At 39.4% G+C, this 26021-nt stretch overlaps 1 protein-coding gene across 4 annotated transcripts in view; it reads left to right on the plus strand.

Moving 5' to 3' along the window:
• Positions 1–26021, plus strand: part of LOC134804085 (protein NDRG3) — a 145314-nt gene that overhangs the window by 102940 nt on the left and 16353 nt on the right. For all 4 annotated transcript variants that reach the window (XM_063776998.1, XM_063776999.1, XM_063776996.1 and 1 more), the window contains one exon: positions 25006–25147. In XM_063776998.1, the coding sequence (XP_063633068.1) occupies positions 25006–25147 (142 nt within the window). The remainder of the gene's footprint in view (positions 1–25005; positions 25148–26021) is intronic.

A 26021-nucleotide genomic window follows, 5' to 3' on the forward strand; every position in this document is an offset into this window, starting at 1 on the left:
AGCGTGCTGGACCTCATTTCCAACCCTGTCCCGTAACATTTTATAATCTGCGGCGGTCCAGATGCTTTTGATTGCTCGAACTTTGTTTTAACCACTTTTTATACTGCCACTTCTGCTTGTTCAAATTAATTTCGTAATTGACCCGCATACCGCTAACAAAGATCTATGATTAATTATTATTTAATTATATCATTTTAGTTACTAGGCTAAGTTTGGTATCGTTTTCGTATAAATCGGGGATGCTGAATTCATTTATGATATCATTCCGGCACCATTCCGAAGTAAAAACGCATAAAATATGAAAAAAATACTTTTTTTTTTATTCCTCTTCACACTTAAACTACTGAACCAATTTAGTTGAAATTTGGTATAGAGATGGTTTGAGTCCCAGGGAAGAACATAGGTTAATTTTAATGTCAAAAATAATCCCTAAAGGGTGTAAAAAGGGAGGTGGAAATTTGTATGGGGATTCAATAACCGCTGAACCGATTTAGACAAAATTTGGTATAGAGATAGTTTGAATCCCGGGGAAGAACATAGGATAGTTTTTATTCAAAAAAAAATCCCTTAAAAATGAAAGGTAAGGTGTAGGATTGTATGAGAAATCAATAAACGCTGAACCGATTTGGATGAAATCTATGTCTACATCTTTGTTTTAGTTGAAAATGATACTAAACTTGACTTAGAACCTAAACTTAAAGAATTATTAACCTCGGACGTCGCAGACGCTTAAAAACCCTCCACCCCCCACCTGCATCATAAATCTGGGTGGCTCCACTTCTTAAATCCATCCTTGGGTCCTAAGGACCAATCCTACCAAAGGAAATCTCTTGTTCATGCAACGCCGTGGTTGACCTTTTTATGCTCTGAGCACACTCAACTATAACTACAACTATATAGTTTCTGCCCGCGCTTCTGTGTAGAACAATGTGAATACAATACATTGATTTAAAATAATATCCTACTTACCTTTCTTCTTCCCAGAATGACCTAAAACTATTCCCTACCAAATGTTATCTTAATCTTGAATAGATAACAGTCGGACGGACAGAGTTACCGCATGTATATTATTACTAGCTTCTGCCCGCAACTTCTGCATGGAATGATGATGATGATTGATTAAAACTATCCTATGTTTTCCATAGAGTCTATGCGGAAAGCATAGAGTCTATGTGGGTACTCTACCACATGTCATCTATATCGTTTCAGTGGGTTAATGTGAAGAGGTAACAGACAAACAGGGTTACATTGGCATTTATAATATTAATTACATATTAGTAGTAGGGATACTGGAGACTAATAGGGAAGTAGGGATTGTGAAATTCGTCGTCTCCAAACTACTTTTGTGATACTACTTTTACCTACACAAAAAGAGTATAATTATACCCTAGGAACGGAAAATAAATGTTTCAATAACCAAGGCCAGCAGGACCCTAGGTCCCTAAACGCCCGCGAATATTACAAGAAAGTTACCGAATCTCGGGATTCTGTAAAAAGTTGGCGACGGCGTGTATTGATTTTTTAACGACGCTCAGGCTGTAATACCATTTGAATTACGCCGCCTCACCTCCGTTACTCTTTTTTAATATGCCTGCACGACTGGTCCCCGGGGGGTTCCCGCGGGGAAAATTATCTGTAATTTTGCTAAAGGAAGGACCGTTTGGTTGAAAGCTAATGACAGATTTGGAAGCGAAAGAATTGGCTGCTTCGGCAGAAAGAAACAGGACATCAAAAAGAAGATTTATTGATATGTAAAAGAAAGGGAACACAGACAATCTTTGTCAACATTCGTGTTGTCCGACTTAAAGAAAATAATTTTTGAAGAGGACTGCAGTGTCCCAAGTGTTTAAAAAAAATCAGTATACACACTACAAAACTGTTGTGTTAAAATAATATATCTAATATGCAAAACATAATCGAAGTTTCCTTTAGTGGAATAAATGGCAAATAATTGTTATCAAGTTACTAATTTTGTAGAAAAAGCATTTTCCGTACCAATTTCGTTTGGTTGCAAAATGCAGTTGGGTTCTTATTCTTATGCATTTTTTGTGTAACACGTAAGAATAACATGTATTTTTGTGAAAATAAGTAAACTCTATATCAATATACTTAGCAATTTACCTCTAGTTTTAGGTCAACCTTAATGTATTGTCCTAAGAGTATTAGAAACATATTAAAAAAAACTAGATTTTGCCCTGTGCGCGGGGCCCGAGGGCCCCGCGGTGCGAGTGTTGTTGTTTGTGCTGTTGTTGGTGTTGTTGTTAATGGTGCTATTGTTTGTACTGTTGTAATTGTGTAGTAGTTTGTTTTCCAGAGGGAAAAGGAAATGAAGTTGTACTTTTGCTATTAGAAAGAAAAGATCCGCATGCGAGCACTTCATTCCCGCAGCTCGGCCTTCGGCCTAGCGTGCTCGGGAAATCGTAAGGGACGCTCCGGGCCTTCGGCCCTACGCGGAGCTCGGCCTTCGGCCTTCGCTGGGTTTCGAAGCTCAGCGTCGGGCCTTCGGTTGGTTTTGCTTCGGGGCTTAAGCGGGAAGTTGGAGCTTAAACACGACCCAATAGTAAAAGTGGCCCGCCGTTTCGCTTGTCTAAGACACTTTTCCTAATGGGTCGTGTTTAAGCTCCAACTTCCCCCTCTCGTGTGACGCTTCGGGCCTTCGGCCCTACGCGGAGCTCGGCCTTCGGCCTTCGCTAGCCCCGACGCTTCGCCGTCGGGCCTTCGGCCCGCCGGCTTCGCTTATCAAGACAGTTGACTTGGTAGAACGCTTGGAAGCACCGCATTCACGCAGCTCGGCCTTCGGCCTCGCGTTTTGCGAGTCGGGGTGAAGGCTCCGGGCCTTCGGCCCTGCGCCGGGGTAGGCCTTCGGCCTCCCAGCCTGAAGCTCGCCCTTCGGGCTCGCTTTACACAGTTTTTGTATAGGATTTTGCTTTGTTCGTCATTCCCGCAGCTCGGCCTCCGGCCTCGACCAAAATTACTGGGGGTTGGACACGCTTGAACATTCGGGGTGAAGGCTCCGGGCCTTCGGCCCTCCGCCGGGGTCGGCCTTCGGCCTCCCGGCCTGAAGCTCGCCCTTCGGGCTCGCTTAACCTACTTGGAAATTTGATTTTTGCCGGTGTCCGCCGCCATTTTGGATTTTTCCAAAAATTGTTTTTCACATGGTAATCTTGGGCCCCCAAGCTCGCAGCATGCCAAATCTCAGCGCACTCGGACTAACTTGAAAAAATAAAAAAAAAAAGCCGGCCATTTTGAAAATTTTTAAATGCCATTTGTTTTGTCTCTGGGCCCTCTATGACGTTTGGTCGAGCACCCCCCACCCATCTCGCACCGTTTAAAAGCTGCCATACAAAATAAAAATTGCCTATTTTTTCCGCTATCTTGGGTTTTTCCAAAAAAATTTTTTCCATAGGAATCTAGAGTCTTCTATCTCCCGCCATGCCAAATCTCAGCGCGCTCGGACCAACTTGAAAAAATTAAAAAAAAAAGTCGGCCCGTTTGATTTTTTTTTGCAGTTTGTTTTGTCTCGGGACTCTCGGGGCCCTCTATGACATTTGGTCGAGCACCCCCCACCTATATCGCACCGTTTAAAAGTTGCCATACAAAATAAAAGTGGACATTTTTCCGCACGTGTAGCATTTTTCTAAAAAAATTTTTCATAGGTATCTAGGGGACCCCGAGATTCCGTGACCAAAATTTCAGCGCGCTAGGACAAACTTGAAAAAAAAAAGTCGGCCATTTTGAAAAAAAAAATGGCGGCGTCAAAAACTGCCAGGGTCCCTCGACTCCCTCTATGACATTTGGTCGAGCACCCCCTGCCTAGGTCTGACCGTTTGGCCGGGCCGTCAAACATTTTTCTGACCGGAAGCGGTAGACCAAAAGTCGGATTTTTCTGGAGGTCACCAGACCACCCTCTATACAACAGTACCAAAGTCAAACACCCCACCAACCTCCCTTCTGGGAGAACAATCATGTCAATCAGTCTTCGGGTTGCGGCTTTATATAATAATCATACAAGTGCGAAATGTCACGGACCGTGTAGTGTGACTTCCCCAGATTTTGTGATATTTGATTTTTTTTTTAAATATGAAGTGATTTTGCAATAATTTATATCAAATATAAAACACTAATCCTTGTTCTACGACACTGTTTAAAAATTGTATGGATTTATAACGATTTTATATAATTTTAAACAACATATATTTTGTGAATAGTTTTCGTGTCACCACCGCGCGTAGTAATATAAACATGCGGTACTCGGTAGAAAATTATGTTTACTAGTGGCAGCCTTATTAAAGTTTTTTTAGTACAGCAACACTGTGTTGTTGTCAGGTTTACAAATGGCTGAAGGGAGAAGTTTTGTCGAAAATTATTTATTTGTGTTCATTTGAAAAAACGGTCAACCTTAACGCGTCACCGCCGTGTTAGAGTTTTAAAAGTAAGTTGCAGTTTCACGTTATTGTTTGTAACATAAGATATACGAGGGTTGCACTGAAAATGTCGGGAATAGAGAAAACTGTCGCATCTAGACGGTCAATCTTTATTTTAATACATACTTAAACTCAAACTGACCACGCATATAAATTTTCTTTTGAAAGTAATCATTCTGTAATGCACACGGCTCATAATCCCAAAGTCCTTTTTGTATGGCGATTTTGGGGCCTTAGTGGTTTTGTATGAAATTCGTGGAGTAGCCAACGGAATTGAAGTTTTTTTACATATATATATATATATATAAAAGATTTTTTTACTGTTGTCATATGAATATTTAGGAATGTCGAAATCTGCCGATATGCAACTTTTTTGGCAGTCTTTTTAATTAACAGCACAAATGCGATTTTAATTTTTGACGTCGCTTTGGAATGACATGCTTCTTTAAGATCACCCATGGGATAAAATGAAAGTGACTTTCATATTTAATTTTAACTGCAAACGAGCGTACGATGAACTCTAGTTCATAAAAAAATAACAGAAGCCCATTGTAACTTTTATTTGTTCGCTGAGGGCATATTGAAAACCGTTTAAAAATATGATCCGAAAAATCACTTGGCCAAAAATTCAAATAATGTTCGACATACAATTTTCAAATTGCCAGTAATTCTTAAATACAAATGACAACCAAATGGAATATACCTTAAAAGTTTTATAAAGAGTTACATTTTTATAAATTATATGCCTGTTTCTATTATGTTATTTCTAAGTGTCCCATTCCCGAATATTTCAGTGCGACCCTCGTATACGATAAGATATAACATTGCAGATTAAGCTAATTAATTATTAAACATTTGCAAAATCAAAGGAAATGTTTATGTAATATCGAACATGTTCCAAATTATCACGTGGCCTCAAAAATCTGTCACCGCCACGGACTTTTGAGTCCACGTTCGGGACATATAGACACGTGGTCGTGTCATTCTTAATTAGTTTGATTAATTTAGAGGCACATGCACTTTTCAGAAATGCATATTTATTAGCTACAGATCATTTGCTATTATTGCCCGACTGCCAAAGCAAAAAAAAACTCTAAAGCTCTACAGCCTTTATATTTTGACGGAATTCAACGTCTGAGCTGTCATTAGGTTTATCGTAGTCATAGGAGTGACTTAGGCTATGTTAAAATAACTATATAAATCAAAATAGCCGAGTTGGCCACCAAAATTCCGAAATGTCACGACTGAGGGACACTTTGTCACAACCGTGTTTATGTACTAATTTTATTTACCTTTCCTGAGGGTATTAAGCTTGACCATATGAATCAAAAAAATGCTTTTTGTATGTACTTTTGATATATGTAATAATATGTGAAAAATAAAATCGTTTATGAAAAAAAAATTTTTTGGACACAATTTAATAATCACCCAGTTGACGTAAGGAGCTTAAGTTGCTTGAACGCCTTGAAATGGAGGTCATTAGTTATCCTTTCTTAAGAGAAAGTATCTTTTTTATTTATGTTCTTTTCAATACACATATATTAACTTAAAGATTGTCGATTATACCTAACCACAATGATGTTGTTACCCCTGGATTATTTAGAACTCATTAAATTATAGAATTAAATTCTCGGTAAGTATATTTTTCAGTGAGATTATTAAATTATTAATAAGTATTTTACAGGCTATTTCCGTAAGCCAGATGTTTAATTTACATCCCATTGAAAATATCATTTTTATGTCACAATTCACACTGAATTAAGATAGTAAAACGAATGGTAGGTACTTATAAATTCATATCCTGTATCTATTAAATCATTTAAATATAGAACAACCAAGTTAATAAGTACCTACAGCGATTTGGTACTTAGATAAAAACATAAGTGTTCTTTATTAGTTGTGTACAGAATATACAGGACTGTAGGTAATATTTATCCACAACTGTGTCAAACAATGTAATATTGTTGCAACGATGTACTTTTATACTCGTATGTGTGCGCCCAAAAACGACAAAACTCCGAGATAGTATGAGCCCGCATTCTAACTTAAACGTACAAATCCTAAAAGTTAAACACACCAATGACGAATCCATAGACTCATGTGACACTACCATTGTTCGGTAGAACTAGGTCAGACTCCAATTAGAACTAGACGAAGGGGACGTGACGTCAACGCCTCGGCGTACTTACGTTTTATTACCTGCTATTGAGAAATGCCCGTTACTAATACACGAGTATAAAACAAAAGTACATCTTCAAATTATATTTTCGACGCGAAAAATCGTATGACAGCAGCGCGGCCATATTGGCCATAAGTAGCAGTTCCAATGAAATTTCCAGGCACTTATTTAGTAAATTCCTCAGTCTATAAAGTGCAGTGGCGGAAGCATTCCCGTTAAAAGGGATGCCAGGCACGTCGCTGTATGAGCTTATTTTAGCAAGTTAGCGGAGCGCACTGAAATAATCCACCATCAGATACATACTCCAAAATGTTAACGGCGCTAGCACCGATCTGATACCTCCTACAGATCTTGTGAATATATATAGTCTAATCGCATGACAGCGGCGGCGGATGGATGCCTTGAACTTGATCTGTCATGTTTGATTGAGTAGGTAAACATAAACAGTACTTATCCCTTAAATGCATAGTGTTGCCAAATGTCTACCAAGCATTAGACAACTCACAGATTAAAAAAAAAAGGCTTACGTTCTTGAATGCACCTTTGTACCAAACGTCAAGTAGTAGGGTGATGATTTAAGGGTTAAATTTATGCAATATTTTTAATTTATAAAAATTACATTCGTTTTAAGACGAAAAGTCGGAAAGCTTTGAAAACTCCAGAAGTTGATAATTTTTAGTATGTGATTTTGAACGGTGTTTTCGGGGTTTGTAATTATTTTATATTTAAAAACTTTATCATAGGTATATCACAAATAGTGTACCTTTCTAATGGTAGTAATAAAATTCAGACTTATGATATTACTGAAAATTTAAATTACATATTTACATAAATATGATTTTGCCAATTCAACTTCTAACACTGATTTCGCGGTGAAAATCGAAGTTATATTTTTTTTTACTATTTTTCCTAGAATCGACAAACAATTATGTGATACATATATTAATTTCGGGCAAAAAGAAAAAATCATGCATTTAAGGGTTATGTGATTAGGCTAAAGAGCCCTAAGTTACCAAAGTTCAAGATTAATGGTCTACATTTCAGATCTTTGATAAACGGAAGAACGATTCACAAAATATCGTATCCGAGTTTGAGACGATGTTCGACAAAGTCGACGACAACACGATCAAAATTAGTTTTAAATATGACTGGGTAACACTTTTAGTAACTCACACTACTTTCAGCATAAGTTATCCTTAAGGCGTAAAAGCGTGAGGTACCCCGCAAACATCTTTGGACTTAATTAGACCGGGCTAGCATTAGATTTTTAACTGCAAATTAAGTTTCTGAGGAGAGTCTGCCCTCTGTGAACTCTTTTAAGACTCAATTTAAAACTGGCTGGAAGTAAAGAAGTTATTTTACCAGCCAGTGGTTTTCAACTAGCCTAGAATTTGTCCCGACTACTAATAAGAGGTAGATCGATATCGATTAAGCCAAAGGGTAGTAATTTTAACACCTAACTAAGGCATTGGCACTTACAACACTACACGTGATTTCACTATACCTATAAAATAATATACGTACACAAAAAAATCACACAAACGGTTTTTTTATGTTTTACAAAAGTTTTAAGTAGGTCAAAAATAGCAACGATCTTTCAGTTTAAGATGTCCGTGGCCAGTCGCGACCCTATACATAACCTAATGTGAAGCTAAATGTCCCTAATTTCTACTATAAACTTCAGAATTATCAGTGGTTTGAGGATGCTTCTAATGTGAAACTTCGGCACATAAATAGTTGCTGTTTGCCCACGCCTTTCGAGAGACGTGCCACAATTTGGTAGAAATCTGGCAACGTTGCCTTACCTCTGTAAGATAAGGTTACATACCGAATAGCTTCTTATTTGACGACCGGTCTGGCCTAGTGGGTAGTGACCCTGCCTATGAAGCCGATGGTCCCGGGTTCGAATCCCGGTAAGGGCATTTATTTGTGTGATGAACATAGATATTTGTTCCTGAGTCATGGCTGCTTTCTATGTATATACTTAAGTATGTATTTATCTATATACGTATGTATATCGTCGTCTAGTACCCATAGTACAAGCTTTGCTTAGTATGGGGCTAGGTCGATTTGTGTAACATTGTCCCCAAATATATACATATATAATTATATATATATATATATATATATATATATATATTTTTTTTTAGGGTTCCGTACCTCAAAAGGAAAAAACGGAACCCTTATAGGATCACTCGTGCGTCTGTCTGTCCGTCTGTCACAGCCTATTTTCTCGGAAACTACTGGACCAATTAAGTTGAAATTTGGTACACATAATTAGTGACCCAAATATGAACATGTTTTGACATTGGAAATGTCTTTTCGTTCGCTCCAGTATACGGTCCGATTTCACGAAAAAGTGCGATACCCTTATATCTCGGAAAGTTGTGAAGATATGATATTAAAAAATAGGCTCAAAAGACGCATAATCACGAGAGCTGTAAGGTGCAAAAATAATTATTCGAGAAAGTCAAAAACAAAAAAAGTTATGGTCGAAATAGTGAAAATAAAATTCAATTTTTTCCGAATTTTTGATTTTGGTGCTCGATAATTTGGAAACGAAGAATGATATCAAAAATTTGAGAAAAACGGCTCTGGACAATTTAGTCAGCTACAATTTGAGCCTAAAACAAAGACGATCGGGTTAAGGGTTTGCCCTGTAGCCTAACCTTAAAATAGTCAAAAAGTCAGAACGACATTTTTCACAGGACATTTATGACTTCATGTTTCGCAGAGTTCGTTATCGGTGTTTGTTGTGAATTATCGGGATTATGACGGCAGAATAACACTTGCACTGCGTTTCAAAATCGCTGCAGATTTTTCTTGGTCTAACTCTATCTATCCTGTTTGAGACGGGCGTAGATAACGCACTATTCGACAATCTATGCATTCTTGTGGTGGTGGAAATAGAAATAGAGGTAGAGGCAGAGGCAGAGGCAGAGGCAGAGGCAGAGGCAGAGGCAGAGGCAGAGGGAGAGGGAGAGGCAGAGGCAGAGGGAGAGGCAGAGGCAGAGGCAGAGGGAGAGGGAGAGGGAGAGGGAGAGGGAGAGGGAGAGGGAGAGGGAGAGCGAGAGCGAGAGCGAGAGGGAGAGGGAGAGGGAGAGGGAGAGGGAGACTTATACAGAGAAACATAAAAAAGAAAAAGTGCCACGAAAAGGTCTCACCTCAGCATGTTGCTGGCGGCTGCTAGCAGATAGCTGATGCTGAACCCTGGCAGTACCTAGTGGAGCTCGGGTTTAATACAACATAAGCACACGCTGTTTTGGTCATCGGACTCGTCTCGATGAGCACTTAGGAGAGTAGTACCCAAGATAGAGCTGATGCTGAACCCTGGCTGTACCTAAAGGAACTCAGGTTTGTTGCAACATAGGCACACGCTGTTTTGGTCATCCGACTCGTCTTGATGAGCACTTAGGAGAGTATTACCCAAGATAGAGCTGATGCTGAACCCTGGTTGTACCTAGCGGAACTCAAGTTTGGTGCAACATAGGCACACGCTGTTTTGGACACCCGATTCGTCATGATGAGCACATGGTAGAGCATTACCCAAGATAGCTGATGCTGAACCCTGGTAGTACCTATTGGAACTCAGGTTTGGTGCAACATAGACAAACGCTGTTATGGTCATCTCTCGTCGCGTTAAACTGCTGTCAAGAAAATTTCATATCTTGCAGCAAATGGGCCGCTGCCGATCACCACTTCTCGAGTTGACTACGGATTTGCCGTGTAATAATTTTCTTGTACTTTGAACATTAATATATCCTGCTTATTAATCGAAAAATGAAATATGTACTTATGCGCCACGGCGACAATTATTCAAACTTGGATACGCGTGTGGAAATTTTGCAATTTGTTTGTTCACATGCGTTATGTCCAGGATACTTGTGTTAGTCTAAGAATAAAATAATTATCATTCAACGTTGTAGTTTTATTTTGTAACTTTTTCCTTATCCAGACTTTCTCGTCGCTCAGTGACAATATTTTTTCGAATTCCGTAGATTCATTTCCAATGTGCTCGATAGTCGTGTGAGGCACGAAATCTGTTAATTTTTTTTTTATAATTTTAAAATACATAGGTTCGAAGTTATTTAAGAAAATAGCCAAAAAATTACCATACCCCCCCGCTTTATCTCCGAAACTACTGGGGCTAAAATTTTGAAAAAAATACACAAAATAGTACCTATAGATGACAGGAAAACCTATTAGAAGTATGCAGTCAAGCGTGAGTCGGACTTATGTACGGAACCCTAGAAACGCGAGTCCGACTCGCACTTGGCCGGTTTTTTTAGGGTTCCGTACCCAAAGGGTAAAACGGGACCCTATTACTAAGACTTCGCTGTCCGTCCGTCCGTCCGTCCGTCCATCCGTCCGTCCGTCCGTCCATCCGTCCGTCCGTCCGTCTGTCTGTCACCAGGCTGTATCTCACGAACCGTGATAGCTAGACAGTTGAAATTTTCACAGATGATGTATTTCTGTTGCCGCTATAACAACAAATACTAAAAACAGAATAAAATAAAGATTTAAATGGGGCTCCCATACAACAAACGTGATTTTTGACCAAAGTTAAACAACGTCGGGAGTGGTCAGTACTTGGATTGGTGACCTTTATTTTTTTTTCGTTTTTTTTTGCATTATGGTACGGAACCCTTCGTGCGCGAGTCCGACTCGCACTTGCCCGGTTTTTTATGTAAGTCGTCCTTAGCAACCCTGCGAACACCAACCAACCAAAAAAAATTCTAGTCATGTTACTCGTATTTTACGATAATCATTACTTTATCATTTATCATAAAATGATATTTTACACACTACATTAATTACGTTTTTGCCAGTCACAAGTACGGTTACCATCAGTTTGTCACTGACATAAACGCCGTCGAGAACGTAATTTACTTTCTATACATCTCGCTCGCACTCGCATATTAGTGCAAACGGGATGTATAGAAAGTAAATTACGTTCTCGACTTCGTTTATGTCAGTGACAAACTGATGGTAACCGTACTGGTCTCAATTCAAGGCACACTAGCAATTAATGTCACTAAATCTTTGGTATAGGTAGTATAGGCAAGTATTTATAAAACAACTTATACTTGTTACGTAGGTGAGGAACTTATTATTATTGGCTGCTTTAGGTAAAACAGCCTTATTTTCATTTAACATATGAATGTGATAATGATATCTATAGTTCGTTTTTTTTAGCATGAGCATGAGAAAGAAAGGAGTGAGTGCTGAGGAGACGATCCGAAAGACAGAGGAGAATGGAAGAGAAAAACATGTTGTGCCGACCACACATAACGTGGGATAAGGGCAGGGGAAAGAAGAAGAAGTTACTGATTTTTAAAAAGCGTTTTTCAATTAAAAGACATGTCATGATCGCTTACCTTCTTTCAAGTTCTTTCATTAGAAATTACATTATTATTTTTATATTATTTTAGCATTAGCAAAAAAAAACGAACTATAGAATATACTTTTACGTATTCCCGATCGCTCTATCTAGTGCACAGCGATATTTGTAAGCATAGGATATATATACTATTGTATTCGTATCATATTCGTATCGAATTTCCGTTTCTGAACATGGAACTGGGGTCATGATGGCACATGAAGTGAACTGTCGGTAAACAACTAATAATCCAGAAGTGTTTGCTCAAAGGCTCAATAAAATGAGGGATCGGTCTCTATTAAGCGTGCTGCCATTTGTAATACTTAGGTAACACAGGTCGTATGAGTTTTGACATTGGAAATGTCTTTTCGTTCGCTCCAGTATACGGTCCGATTTCACGAAAAAGTGCGATCCCCTTATATCTCGGAAAGTTGTGAAGATATGATATTAAAAAATAGGCTCAAAAGATGCATAATCACGAGAGCTGTAAGGGGCAAAAATAATTATTCGAGAAAGTCAAAAACAAAAAAAGTTATGGTCGAAATAGTGAAAATAAAATTCAATTTTTTCCGAATTTTTGATTTTGGTGCTCGATAATTTGGAAACGAAGAATGATATCAAAAATTTGAGAAAAACGGCTCTGGACAATTTAGTCAGCTACAATTTGAGCCTAAAACAAAGACGATCGGGTTAAGGGTTTGCCCTGTAGCCTAACCTTAAAATAGTCAAAAAGTCAGTACGACATTTTTCACAGGACATTCATATGACTTCATGTTTCGCAGAGTTCGTTATCGGTGTTTGTTGTGAATTATCGGGATTATGACGGCAGAATAACACTTGCACTGCGTGGGCTTTCAACATCGCTGCAGATTTTTCTTGGTCTAACTCTATCTATCCTGTTTGAGACGGAGTAGATAACGCACTATTCGACAATCTATGCATTCTTGTGGTGGTGGAAATAGAAATAGAGATAGAGGCAGAGGTCGAGGGAGAGGGAGAGGGAGAGGGAGAGGGAGAGGGAACACAAAATAAAAACTTATACAGAGAAACAAAAAAGAAAAAGTGCCACGAAATGGTCTCACCTCAGCATGTTGCTGGCGGCTGCTAGCAGATAGCTGATGCTGAACCCTGGCAGTACCTAGTGGAGCTCGGGTTTAATACAACATAAACACACGCTGTTTTGGTCATCGGACTCGTCTCGATGAGCACTTAAGAGAGTAGTACCCAAGATAGAGCTGATGCTGAACCCTGGTTGTACCTAGCGGAACTCAGGTTTGGTGCAATATAGACAAACGCTGTTATGGTCATCTCTCGTCGCGTCAAACTGCTGTCACGCAAATTTCATATCTTGCAGCAAATGGGCCGCTGCCGATCTTCGGCTTCGACTTCTCGAGTTGACTACGGATTTGCCGTGTAATAATTTTCTTGTACTTTGAACATTAATATATCCTGCTTATTAATCGAAAAATGAAATATGTACCTATACTTATGCGCCACGGCGACAATTATTCAAACTTGGATACGCGTGTGGAAATTTTACAATTTGTTTGTTCACATGCGTTATGTCCAGGATACTTGTGTTAGTCTAAGAATAAAATAATTATCATTCAACGTTGTAGTTTTATTTTGTAACTTTTTCTTTATCCAGACTTTCTCGTCGCTCAGCTACAATATTTTTTCGAATTCCGTAGATTCATTTCCAATGTGCTCGATAGTCGTGTGAGGCACGAAATCTGTGAATTTTTTGTGACAGTGATTGTACAATTTTGTCTAGCCATAATACCAAAAAGCTGCGCAAAGTTGAATAAAGTTTTCATTTGTTTGCTCCACTGTTGCTAGGACTGCAATTATAAAACTTCGATACTTAACGTTTTACTATCCTTTTCGCTCATACTGAATTCATGAAGGATAGTAAACATGAAAATAAAGTCGCGTTCCGAATAGGGTTAGCTTGGATCAATATTATGCATTCGTTGCCATCAAAACATGCTACGCTTCGTACCGGAACTTCATGCATATTAATTAGTATGAAGTAGGTATACCATCAATTGGTATCTGAACAACTAACTACTTTTAAAAGCAATGTATTGGAATTACCGATGTTACGCTAAACTAAATAAATACTCAATTTCAATGTTTCGCTAAACTTAACATAATTAAATTAGTGCTTGAAAATGGAGACCTAGGCTTTCCAAACATGTCGCGCGAGGGAATATTTAAATTCGATGAATAAATTATTTTAAAAGTGCCGTTGGGATATACCTAATGCCTAGTTATTTAGCTATGTTATTTTCACGACGCATTGGGTTACTGTAATTTCATACAAACATATTTGTAAATATATAAAAAATACGTATGTGAATAATAAATATTTGCTGGGTTCGGTTTATACTTGTATACCTTAAGGATTTATCATGTCCCTGGACCTATTTAACAAATTCGGAAATAACAAAGCGAACTTCAGAACTTACAGGGAATTAATGCCTAAATATTGACTAATCAGAATTTGACGAAATCGTGGTATTCATCCCAATTAGCCCGGACTCGCGCACACGATTCGGCAGTCCCGCAGGTTTGATTGGGGTCGCTAATGGACGAGATAATAAATGTTGACGGATGGGATTTATGATCCATAACGAGCCGTTCACACTGCATACACTACCTTACTCTTTCTTATTATTTTACAACAGCCATATATCAGCATTTCGACCACTACCATTCAAAGTTCTATATTTTTAATGTACTACCAGGTATTACTATGCTATATAAGTATCCATCCCGGACATCAGCCTGTACGAGATTAGAATGGCTCTCAAACAGCTCAAAAACAACAAGGCACCCGGTGAAGACGGAATCACAGCCGAACTTCTGAAGGCGGGTGGTAAACCGGTCCTTATGGCCCTTCAGAAGTTGTTCGACTCCGTCTTACTCGAAGGGAGAACGCCTAAGGGATGGAACAGAGGTGTGGTGGTGTTGTTCTTCAAAAAGGGTGACAATGCCCTACTCAAGAACTACCGACCCATCTCATTTCTGAGCCATGTCTATAAGCTGTTTTCAAGAGTCATTACGAACCGTCTCGCACGCAGGCTAGATGACTTCCAGCCTCCTGAACAAGCCGGTTTCCGAAGAGGCTTTACGAGCCCCGATGCAAATTATTTCGTCTAGTTCCACGCAACAATTTTGTTTATTTTAATAAATTTTACACATGAACATAAAATGACCCAGTAATGGGAACCATAATAGCAATGTTTAATGTAGTTTATTTTGATTGTATAATAAAATTGCATGAAACTTTTATTGCTGAAAAAAAGGACTTTTCAAAAACGTTGTCCAAATCATATTGTCCTCTCCTACAGCACTGCTGCATGCAAGGGCTCGAAACAATATTGGCAGTACATTGGCAGAGCCCTATTGCTTTCCCTAGTAATAGCCCTTTTCACATATGTTGTAATCCTACCTGTCAATAAAAAAATAAAAAAACATTGTTTTTTTTCTTTCAGTTCAAACGGTATTTCTTGTATTTGGATTTAGTTATTGCAGAGTATTACCATATAAAATTAAATTACATTAGTACAAGCATTAAATATTAGTAATTTTTATACAAAAACATTATTTTTGAACAAACGCGAGAACCTCAAAAAATGGTCTCCCTAGACGAAAACATGTGCATCGGGGCTCGTAGTACCGTAGACCACATCCATACGCTCCGTCAGGTAATACAGAAGACCGAGGAGTATAACCCGCCTCTCTGCTTAGCGTTTGTTGACTACGAGAAAGTCTTCGATTCGATCGAAACCTGGGCCGTACTACAATATCTCCAGAGGTGCCAAGTGGATTACCGCTATATCGAAGTGCTGAAGTGTTTGTACGAGAACGCCACTATGTCAGTCCGACTCCAGGACCAGAACTCGAAACCTATTCCGTTGCAGCGGGGAGTCAGGCAAGGCGATGTTATTTCTCCTAAACTGTTCACCGCTGCATTGGAGGATGTTTTCAAGACTTTGCACTCGAGAAGGCTTGGCATCAACATAAACGGCGAGTACATCACTCACCTTCGGTTTGCGGACGATATACTAATCTTGGCTGAGACTACGGAGGATTTGAGTATGATGCTCGATGACCTCAGTAAAGCTTCCGAGCGAGTTGGTCTGAGGATGAACATGGACAAGACAAAGATCATGTCAAATGCCCGTGTAGAACCAACTCCTGTTACAATCGGAGACTTTACACTTGAAGTTGTAGACGATTATATGTATATACCTAGGACAGACTGTCCAGTTAGGTAATAGGTCCAACTTCGAGAAAGAGGTTAATCTACGAATCCGACTCGGTTGGGCAGCGTTTGGGAAGCTACGGCACATCTTTTTGTCCAATATTCCGCAGTGTCTCAAGACGAAAGTCTCCGACCAGTGTGTGTTACCAGTAATGACATATGGAACTGAAACGTGGCCGCTTACTGTGTTCCTCATAAGAAGGCTCAAAGTCACCCAAAGGACTTGGAGTCTCTCTGCGTGATCGCATCAGAAATGAGGCCATCCGCAGCAGAACCAAAGTAACCGATGTAGCCCTCCGAATCGCTAAACTTAAGTGGCAGTGGGCGGGGCACATTGCCCGTAGAACCGATGGCCGTTGGGGCGGAAAGGTTCTCGAGTGGCGACCACGTACCGGAAGGCGCAGCGTGGGTAGACCCCCCACAAGGTGGACTGACTACCTGGTTAAGGTCGCAGGAGTCCGCTGGATGCGGGTGGCGCAAGACCGGTCATTGTGGCACTCTTTGGGGGAGGCCTATGTCCAGCAGTGGACGTCCTCTGGCTGATATGATGATGATATAAGTATCATCAGTACGTATGTATGTGTCAATAGAACAGGTTACTTACTTGTAATACAAAAACATAACATTTCATTGCGGGCGTTTATGTTTTAACATAAATATTTTGGGACAATCTTACACATATCGACAAAGAATGGGGGTTAAGGCTTAAGCTCAAAAAGGCTTGTGTTGTGGGAACTAGACGATGATCTACGTGATAAACGTACAAATAAATGTCCTTACTAAGATTCGAACCTGCGAGCTTCTCCTTCATAGGTAGAATCACTACCGGCAAGGCTATGAGGTTGTTAAAGAATAAGAAAAAGAATAGGATTGATAGGCATGATGTTCATAAAAATAACACCAAAAAAAGCAAGATGGAAATCTTAGTGGGAAAAGAGTTACTAAGATTTACATTGGTTCAAAAAAAATGTACATATTTGCAAAATGAAAACATTTTAGAATGATAAAATTATCCGCCCGGACGTCGTCCACAGAGATGTCGTAAAAAACTTCAACGCCATTTTCACCCCGTTAGAAGATGAAATTAAAAAATGTTACAACATTTAATGAATATTTCAAATGTCATGGTCATGGTTTGGACTTTGCGTCGTCTCTATGTAAGTAACTGAATCACTATCACTACACCTTATAAAACAAAGTCCCCCGCCGCGTCTGTTTGTGTGTTTGTATGTTCGCGATAAACTCAATAACTAGTGAACGGATTTTCATGCGGTTTTCACCTATCAATAGAGTGATTCTTGAGGAAGGTATAGGTGTATAATTAGTTAACCCGTGCGAAGCCGGGACGGGGCGCTAGTTTTATATATAAAATAAATGTAGGTACAGACATGGTACAGATATGAATATTATAATTTTAAATAGATACATTTCACTACTATTGTGACGCCCTATGTGAATTCGCCCAATTTGCCCTTTTCTTCGTTCTTGAGAATAAAGAATATGGTTTCGCCCTTGATCTCGGATCAAAACTATCTGTAACATATACATATATCAACCGATTTGTATTGAATATTTCTAGCCGCACCTTTTGAATCACCTCGGAAATATTACAATAGATAGGTTTACATATGCCTATTTAAAACGCTATCGAATAATAATATATGTAGATTCGTTTTTGACTTTACAACCCGGTCGGCCGAATGGCCGGATTTAAGGATAATATTTCGGCCGTCGGATTGGCGTTTATGCGCCTATTTAAATGTAGATACATATATACGTATTTAGTCACCTGATATTTTACGTGTTTATTTCGAATGAGCCCAATTGAAAGCGTCCTATCGAACATAAAATTCACTGGCTATTAGTAAATGTTAAAGCTAGCGATTTACGGATTCAACAGAGTGCATCCTAGAGGCTTAGCGTAATGGGCGTGTTGTACATGTTTTTCTACACTCGCGGTCAGGGTTTGCAGTTGAATCACATTTCCGTCAATTCGTTTAGTTAGAATGTTTTTTAGGGTTCCGTACCTCAAAAGGAAAAAACGGAACCCTTATAGGATCACTCGTGCGTCTGTCTGTCTGTCTGTGCGACCATTCCATTTAAAGACATTTCATTCGCGTTCCACTTAAAAAAATACTTAAGTACATTAGTAAAAATTGGGTAATGTACGGAGGAACCCTTGGAACGCGAGTCCGACTTGCACTTGACCGGTTTTTTTTGTAAATTGAGTAGATTGGTCGAGTACTTACCTATTGACTTATTGGTCGAGTGCGCGAAACAAAGTTATGCTTTAATACGGTAGAGTTAGACCAAGTAAAGTCTGCAGCGATTTTGATAGCCCACGCAGGGCAAGTAACATAATTATTGCAAATCTAAACTGAATGAAAACAATAAAGTGCGCGTACTTTCAGGCGTCGTCAAGGTGCATGAAAACGGTTAATTTCTGGTGTCAATGTAGCATGAAGTTATAGTTATACGTGATGTTGATTCTGGTGTCCCCACAGAACACCGCCTCTAGAAACCTAATATTGGCCATTTTGTTCCCGACGCAAATCACCAAACTGTGAGGCGCGGGAGGGGTGCTCACGGCGTTGCGATTGGTCGTTTCAAACATGGCGCGCTGACACGTGTAAGTGTAGGGATGGGACATGTTCATTACAGGTAGTGGGTACTGCTACCAGTGATATCGAAATTTATTGTGGTAAAATTGTTACAAGTAGTTATACTTAGAGTAAATTTAACTTACTTAATAATTATATTGATTAATTTAATATTTCATTAAGTAATTTAATAATGTACCTGAAATTTTTACTTAACATATTAGGGCATTTCTGTTTAAAGTACCCAGAACATGAATTTTAAAGTTTAGAATTTTTATATTATTTCCACTCAGAATCGCAATCTCTTTCGATACGAGAAAAAAGTGTCGCCAAAATCTCATACAATTATTTTCTTTTGTCCGTTTTATTAAGGTCATTGAAGGTTGTATTGAAAACATATTCAAATGGACCAATAACATATGCCTATTACAAATCAACTCCGAGTTCTCTCGCACTTCTTTGAAGTTCATCATCAGGTCCATCTCGTGACATGAGACCTAACTGCTCACCTAGAGGATTCTAAAAAAACCATACAACATATGTCTATCACAAACCAACACCGAGTTCCCTCGAACTTTCTTTGAAGTTCATCATCAGGTCCATCTCGTGACATGAGATCTAACTGCTCACCTAGAGGATTCTAAAAAACCCATACAACATATGTCTATCACAGACCAACACCGCGTTCCCTCGAACTTCTTTGAAGTTCATCATCAGGTCCATCTCGTGACATGAGACCTAACTGCTCACCTAGAGGATTCTAAAAAACCCATACAACATATGTCTATCACAAACCAACACCGAGTTCCCTCGCACTTCTTTGAAGTTCATCATCAGGTCCATCTCGTGACATGATACCTAACTGCTTACCTAGAGGATTCTAAAAACCCATACAACCTATGTCTATCACAAACCAACACCGAGTTCCCTCGCACTTCTTTGGAGTTCATCATCAGGTCCATCTCGTGACATGAGACCTAACTGCTCACCTAGAGGATTCTAAATAACCCATACAACATATGTCTATCACAAACCAACACCGAGTTCCCTCGTGCTTCTTTGAAGTTCATCATCAGGTCCATCTCGTGATATGCGGCCTAACTGCTCCGCTGGCCTAGAAGATTCTAAAAAAACTTACACGACATGTTACCTATATATTATGTCTAAAATGGTACAATACGGTATGACGAAGCACGAGCAAGTTTCCGCAACTGAAAAACCTTCATCGTCACATCACTAGTCGAAAGGGAAAGGGATAGCGCATTGCATTTTCAAGTTGACGAAAAGGGACGGACATACTTCGCCTCTGCTTCCGACCAGTATAAAATGAACCCCGCGGACAAGAAACATTATTCAATGAAATAATGAATTTGACTTTCCTGTGGGATGTTTTTCCATCTGTTTCGTATGTAGATGTCTTAGATGACTTGCCACACCATTTTACGCTGCAATATCCCATGATTTCCCAATGAATTCAATAGTTTACGATTTATTTTCTTAGACTCGTGCACACTGCTAACAGGTCGTAACCTTGGGCGCAACTGATCGGAGCGGCGCGCGAACAATCTTATATTTGACCTATACACCATACGGGCGGTGACCGCGAGTCGTCCTATAAGCCCGGTCTATAGGGGTTGGTCTGTGGGTGTCCCACACTGCTCGGCATACAGTAGTAAGTTACAGAACAAATACGGGCGCGGCAAGCTGTCAGCTTTACGTATTCATCGCCATCGATCCCGCTTGTCTCCTCAAATACTTATAACACAACCAGTGGTGCCAAGTGAATTAGGATGGGATCTCGATGTTGCTGTGTTATTTAAGTTGTTATATATATGCATCATCTATTATATACAAGAATGACGAGCGAACTCCGTTCTTTCTATGTAAAGAGCAAACCAAGCTAAGGCCGGGACATGACAATTTGATCAATAATTTACGCTTAACTGGTTTAGCCGTGAATTTAGTTGAGCGAGTAATGTAAAAAAAGTTTAGATACTTTAGCTAGTAACTTTTTTTAGAATACATCAGATTTTTTTTATTCAACCCTTTCTACGGGTTATTAAAGACGTTTTACTCGCGTTTCACGTCAAACCTTAACACACAAATCGTAATTAAGTCTAGTCTTTTCAAAACAACCGTATCGAGAATGAATAAATTCATAGTAGGTACGTGCGATCTCGATTATTCAGTGTTATTTCCATAAGAAATGTTCCAGAAATGATTGCGATAAGTAAGGTTTTCCTCATGTCGGTTGACTTGAACTGTATGAAAGGGCCCCCTTTCCTGTCACTCAGCCGTACCCAACGGCCGTGCAGTGAGAAAAGCAAGTAGCCGAACACTCTTAAACCTTAATATATGCGCAGCAGAGTTGGAAATCTTAGATAACCAATATAGCCCTGACCGAATTCACGAGTCAAAGTTGAAGGTTTACCCAAGGACTCCGACGATTTCGGCATAAGGACGAATTGCGAATAACTGCGTTCTCAAGAGCTTACACATCCTGTTTATTTTCGTAGATAACAATTATCATTCACATTTGATTATGATTGAACCGAAAACGATGAACACGTTGGTCCACCAACTGAGCTCGGTTTCACATTTTAAAACATGAAATAAGTACTCGTATGGGTTGGAAGGTCAGATGGCAGTCGATTAGTTGCCAAGCAGACCGCAGTTGATGAGCTATGGCTATGGCAAAAGACCGCGGACAACGCTAAAACGAAGATTTTTTTCTGTTTTCGTTAAAATTAAATAAATATTTTATGATATTCTACAATGGTCGCAAAATAGGTCACGTCCGCTGCATTCCTCCAGATGGTCGCATTACGGGGCGGCGAAGCCACAAATGACCACTGCACGCGGCGCATGCCACGGCAATCGGCCGGCGGGGGCGATGGCCACCAATGGGGGCACAATTCTACATACTTTCAGAAATTATTCTACATGTGGAAAGTTTTGTACTTTAACGACTGCAAAAGCTGCCAAATATTGAACTATGTAGTTATTGCTATTTAAATAACGTTCATGACAGACGACTAACTGTTTTCAGGCTCGTTGGCTTTGTACAAGTCTTTGCTTTGAACGATTTTTGATGCAGGACAATTTAAGTTTTAAATTAACGTTTTATGGTGCCATAATGTGCCACTTGCCAAGTATAAATCGCTGACGTAGTAGTTTCGACTTCTATTATCTAATTAGGTAATATTAATTTAGAGACATACCTAAGTAAATGTTCAACTGTGCATTACATTACAAGTTGTTATTCGCACTTTTCGACGACACGATGCGACTGACATTTTAGGACAAGTAATGACAGCTGTCTTGTAATTCTGTGACGCAACACTACGCTTTACTTGCAAATATTTCCCTCCTAGGGACCCATATACCTTTTTTCACTTGTTTGTGTCATTCATTACACCTTGTACTTGTACAGAACTCCCTTGCAAGAAACGTACGCATCAGTCACCCAAAGTGTCTCTTTTGTAGGTGAATAAACTGCATTAATAGGACACGGTCGCGACGGCCTGGCGCCGTCTGTGCCCCGCTGCCAATCAAATGGGGGTGTATCCATCGTGAAACATCCGTGCGCTTATGCCTTTTAGATGCTTGCTTCATACACCCTCCAATTACGTAGCTATCTTTTACGGAATTGCGCTTACTTCGTATTGCTTCGTACTAATAGGGGCTATTCATAAATTACGTCATTTCAAATTAGGGGGGGGGGGGGGTCTGGACATCGGATGATGGTAGCATGACGTAGGAGGAAACGGGGTCATTCGAAACATGATTTTTGGATGATTTTAGGGGTGGGGGGGGGGGGGGGGGTCCAAAATCGTCAAAAATCGATGACGAAATTCCAGCCAGAACAATTTGTATTAAATATTATTGAAGGGTTTCAAAGTCCGTTTTGTATTTAAGACATATTTTAATTCAGCCGTACGATAATATATGTTCCTATACGCAATATCTCAATTTCAAGTGGATGGGTCGGACTCTACAATTGAATGAAAATCAGCCACAAACGACAGCCAAGTAATATAAAATCTTTTAAAGATGGGGTTGCATTTACAAATTCTCGGTACACTATCGTTATCGCCTCGCATTCGTATTTACCTTGCATTTGAATAGCTCTTGTCGGAAGGAATGGAGCCAGCGGAATGGTTGGTACCGCAGTGTTATGTAACACTCGCTCGATATAGGTTACCTACGTAGGTTGCCGTCTGGCCTGGCCATGCCTCTTTAAGGCATAAAAAATCATTAGCCGGAAAATTGTGTCCTCACGGCGGCGTAAACAAATGATCCTTAATGACCTCTACCTATACCCAGCACACTTATTACCGCTGATATCAGTTTATAATAACGATGTTAATAACCATGCCGTGACAATCGTTGCTACGTGCACAATTTGGTTATAAAGTTTGAGTTCATTTGCCGCAGTATTATGTAACTTGGTCGATCGGGTACGTTTTCAGTTGTCGGGCTCGTTTCGGACTTACTCGCTTGTGTAAATAACTACATAATATGTAGGTATGTATCGGACAAATACTAGCTACCGGTCCTATCGGTAATTACCTACAAATTACTTAACCGATTTTATAGCTTAATGATTTTAATAGCTTAATAATTAAACTATAATACTGCAATATCAGTTTTAATGAAATATTGACCGTTTTCGAAAAACGTGACAGTAACTAAAAAAAACAAGATTGGTTGAACGTGTCGTGGAAAGTTATTGCAAAGGCCGCTTAGGGCCGCTGGCTACTTTCGTCTAAATACTGATATCAAAACCATATATTTAACACTTTTTTCGTTAAGTACATCTGGTTTTTGATCCGAGCCCCTCTACGGGGTATTGAAAACGTTCACCTTTCGTTTCACGTCAAAATGTTAATTGAGTCGCTTTTTTTGCTCATGGGCATTAGGCTACACTAGCCAACAACCATTTTTTTTTTGTACGTTTCAATTCATAACTTACTTACGAATTATCATGTGACAATTGTTACTACTAGGGCAAAGATAAACATCTAAAGTGTCATTCTATGGAACTCGCTAACTCTGTAAACAAACCGCCATATTCAATCAATCAATATATATTTATTTCAGACCAAAATTACAGTCCATATTTGTTAGTTATGTACAATACTATTTACTTATATCTATGTTAGTTTATCCTAGTCCTATCCTAATAAAAACTTAAAAATTACTATTTACAGTCCTGGTACTTAGGAGCATGCAGCGACACCCAATGTATTTTAAAAGGGTTATCTAGCCTCTCTCCTATTGCCGCTAAGAAGCTATTGGCGCTGCCCCGCACGCGACACATTTGAGAGGCTACTCGTTTGCGCATTATTGCATAAAAATCATCCATGCGTGCCTCAGCAAATATATATTGAGATTGTCTCTGAATGATGATTTAGGCCCACTAGGCCCCATTCGCACGACAGCTTAAAAAGCGTTGCGTTAAAACTCGACATTGGCGCTTTTTTACTGTTTCTAATATTTGTTTTCATATGAACGCTTAAAAATCACTTGTGAGTCGTACTGCCACGTACGCATCTCAGCAAAGCCATACTTTATTTGCTATTACGACGTATTATTTGAATATTTCAGGAATTAGTAAGCATAAGTTGACATTTTTAAGGTGAAACTAATAATAATTTTGACGATTGACAGCTAAAATTGACATTTGACAGCCAACTGACAGCAGCGCCGGCGCTCTTTTAACGCTTGTGAGAACAGATACATGGAGTTCCGTATGATCAATTCAATTAACGGCCAACGCTTAACGCCGAAAATCGAACAGTGCTCGAGAAAAAAAGTGCCGCGCTTTAAAACCGCCTTCGTGTGAATACATAAATGGTTATCCATTTGTGTCATTCAAACGCTTTTTTAACGCGCGTCAAAAAAGCTGCCGTGCGAACGGGGCCTTACTAGTGACTTTTGTTTACATAGTGAGCAAGTTCCTTAGAATGACACTTTAGACATAACTTGACATTGATTGACGAACTTTATAATTGTAGGATAAGACATGTAACTTTGTTTAGTCGCGTTACACAGTCGAAACAGGCTGACGGATTTTAACATGAAGTTGTTATTATATTACATATATTATAAGGTGTTGTTCTTTACTTGTGTATCGTTTGTTCCAGCTACATCTACCCGACTATGGACGAGCTGGCCAATCAGCTCAACTACGTGCTGGGCCACTTCGGCATCAAGTCGTTCATCGGGTTCGGCGTCGGCGCCGGCGCCAACATCTTCGCGCGCTTCGCTCTGGCCTACCCGCAGAAGGTACCATTTGGTTATCCTTTGTTACATAATTAGTGCTCGGAAAAAGGGTGATGACTTCATAGTAATACGCTGTTCTAAAAAAACTGTTTAACTACGCTTTTGCTGACGCATTCACTGCCAGCGCAAGCTACTCGTTTCAAGCGTATTCGATAACACATGAAAAACATTTATGGCAGTGAAAGTGTTAATGTTTTTTTCCCCTCAAAATAACCATCAGCTGTATGCTGCCTGACATCAGGTGTAAATTACATACAGCGCTGTAACAAGACAAAAACGGTTATCGTTCCATATTACGAGTTTAGGTACCTTGTATGCCGTCATATGTAGTCATACACAAAATGGACGATGGTAATTTCAGGACAATATTAGGATCGAAATGTGCCTGTGTTTACGACTACAATCTACGTTTTGTGTGTGTTTTTGAAACACAAATAAGTGGGAGGTACGGATTTTTTCCAAAGGCATACATTTTGATTTGGAATGTAGTAACTACTAAAATGCTTGAGTCCCTCATACAAAGTAAGTAAGCCTTGCTTGTTACACGAACAATATTTTTAATGCAGCGAGTTTCTGCCGACCTATTCGTAATGCTCGTGAGTCTAATGTCGCTGAACACGCTAAAACATGAAGAAAACTCGCAGACCGAACTATATTTTAATAAAACTTTCCCAAGCAAATCCCGTTTCCAATACGATGAAAGTTATTATCATTAAATATGAATGAATGAAAAGGCATGTAGGGCATCCTTTTTTTGATACTTACTCGCTTATTTAAAGTCAGTAATAAGATTATTTCCAACCGTATCAAAACTTTGCATACTTTAATAAAAATCTCGTGTTCCCGTAAAGAGGAAATATTTACTTTGTGGATTACG

This window comes from Cydia splendana, chromosome Z, assembly GCF_910591565.1.
Source record: "Cydia splendana chromosome Z, ilCydSple1.2, whole genome shotgun sequence".
Taxonomy (NCBI): domain Eukaryota; kingdom Metazoa; phylum Arthropoda; class Insecta; order Lepidoptera; family Tortricidae; genus Cydia; species Cydia splendana.